Source organism: Octodon degus, unplaced genomic scaffold (assembly GCF_000260255.1).
Source record: "Octodon degus isolate 3935 unplaced genomic scaffold, OctDeg1.0 scaffold00142, whole genome shotgun sequence".
NCBI classification, from domain to species: Eukaryota; Metazoa; Chordata; class Mammalia; order Rodentia; family Octodontidae; genus Octodon; species Octodon degus.
This window is the reverse complement of record NW_004524718.1, coordinates 5570500-5572510: the sequence shown is the minus strand read 5'-3', so window position 1 is coordinate 5572510 and position 2011 is coordinate 5570500. Positions and strand designations below refer to the sequence as shown.

The window sequence follows — 2011 nt, the reverse complement described above, 5'->3', positions numbered from 1 at the left end:
AAAAAAAATAAAAAAATAAAATAAAAAAAATAAAAATGTCCACTCACCCAGCATTGTTGCTCACTGCAGTTAGTCCTTTTACTCCAGTCTGCAGCAGAGCTCCTATGAGATTCTCTGGAATTCCACATAGCCCAAAACCTATAATTAGCCCAAAAGGTAAACAATCTGTAAAGAACATGATGTCCTTTCATGGAAACGTGCGTGCTATTCCTCTTAGTAGCAAAAAATGCAAAGAACATTATTAAATCATGAAGCAAAGTACACAGATGTATCCCAGGAACTCAATAAATGGGTATATAACTGGACCCAAATATTTTATACAATTATACATCACCAGGTATCATTTTCAAGTCCTTGAAGCATAAACATAAAGTGCAATAGAATCTTTGCTACAAGTCTATTGTTGTCCCACTTTATAATTCAATCCTTATACAATTACTTCAGGAGTGTTTGTGTTATATCGATTTTGCAGAACTGACAGCCTAAGCCAACAATTTTCATTTCTTTATAATGTCTGTAATTCTTAAAATAGTACTGGGTTTTAAATGGACACTTGATGATATCAGCTGAATGAATGAATGTAGAGCAGCCCTAAAAATAAACCTTGATTCCATTTATGAGAACAAGGCAGCAAGCTTGGCGAGTGTGAGACAGGGTTCTAAAAGACCTCTGAAAACAGAAATAGTAATAGAATGTGCAGGGAGCAGGGGGCATTAACAATGAATAGGTAGTATGCTCTCTATCTCATAGACAAGGAATAATTTCTCTAGTGTTGGACTTGGAAGTCAGGATATCATGCAGGCTAGGAAAGTGCTCTCCCACTGAGCTATAATGTCAGTCCCCAAAACATTCCCAAGAATTTAGAAATTTTTCAAAGCTTCCAATAAGACATCACTTTTTTTGACACTTCAGCTTTTGAAAATAACTGAAAAAAGAAAGCACAAAAGAAAAAGTCCGATATTGTGTTATTTTTGTTAATGCATCTGGTACAGGGTCTCACTACACAGCTTGAACTCTCACTGATCCTCCTGTTTCAGCCTCCCCAGCACCGCGACTCTAGGTGTGTACTACCACACCTGAACTCATTTTATTCATTCTTTAAGAGGACACTGTAATAAAATGAAAGGTAATGCAATATGTAACAAGAAAAAAAGTGGATAAATAATTGGCACTTCTAATATATAATCCGGTTACTGTGATTTCAGACTTTGCAAAAAGTGTAATGACATCATCACAGAAAGGAAAACCAGCATGATTACTCACCACCAACCAGAATAGTGGCACCGTTAGGGATGTCTTTTACAGCTTCCACTGGATCGTTGTAAAATTTGGTATGGTGACGGTTACTTGTTGAAAAGTAGCAAACAGATCCCTGAAACATTAAGCATTTTAAGTAAATAAAAACTTAGAGATAAAGCTTTAGTTTGTATGTACAGTGATTTATTCACTAATTATGTACCAAGAGATGGTTTCACTATTATTTCGTATTTCATTATCATTTTGTATTTTTAGTCACTGTATACAAACCGCACATATTTATATGGGATACAACATGATGTTTTGCTATGTGGACACATAATAAAAAGACTAAATTAAGCTGTGGAACATATCTTCACTACACATACTTACTTAGGTCATTCTTTTGTGGTAAGAACGGTTCAAATCTACTCTGTTGGCATTTTTCTAGTACCTATAGTGTTAGTAATCATAATCACTAGGAGATACCATAGATCTCTAAAACTTACCCACTGCAACAGAATACTTCATCTCCTAGGATCTGGAAACTACTCTTTTACTCTTGGTTTCTATGATACAATTCATTTTTTAGAAGTGTGATACTCTTAAGTGATCCATTTCTTCTGTTATACAGGAAAAAGTGACCACCCAAAAGAATAAACTCAAAACAATAAATCCAAAAGAATAAACCCAGGGCCAGGGAGATGGCTCAGTAGGATAAGTGCTTCCCTGGCAAGTGCAAGGGTCTGAGTTCAATCCCTGGTTCCACAAAAAA

At 35.5% G+C, this 2011-nt stretch overlaps 1 protein-coding gene across 1 annotated transcript in view; it reads right to left on the bottom strand.

The window, feature by feature from the left end:
* Window positions 1-2011, bottom strand: part of Oxct1 (3-oxoacid CoA-transferase 1) — a 158993-nt gene that overhangs the window by 150527 nt on the left and 6455 nt on the right. The window contains exons 2-3 of the mRNA XM_004641800.2: window positions 1264-1372; window positions 48-138 (exon numbers count right to left, since the gene is read on the bottom strand). Coding sequence (XP_004641857.1) covers window positions 48-138; window positions 1264-1372 — 200 coding nt within the window. The remainder of the gene's footprint in view (window positions 1-47; window positions 139-1263; window positions 1373-2011) is intronic.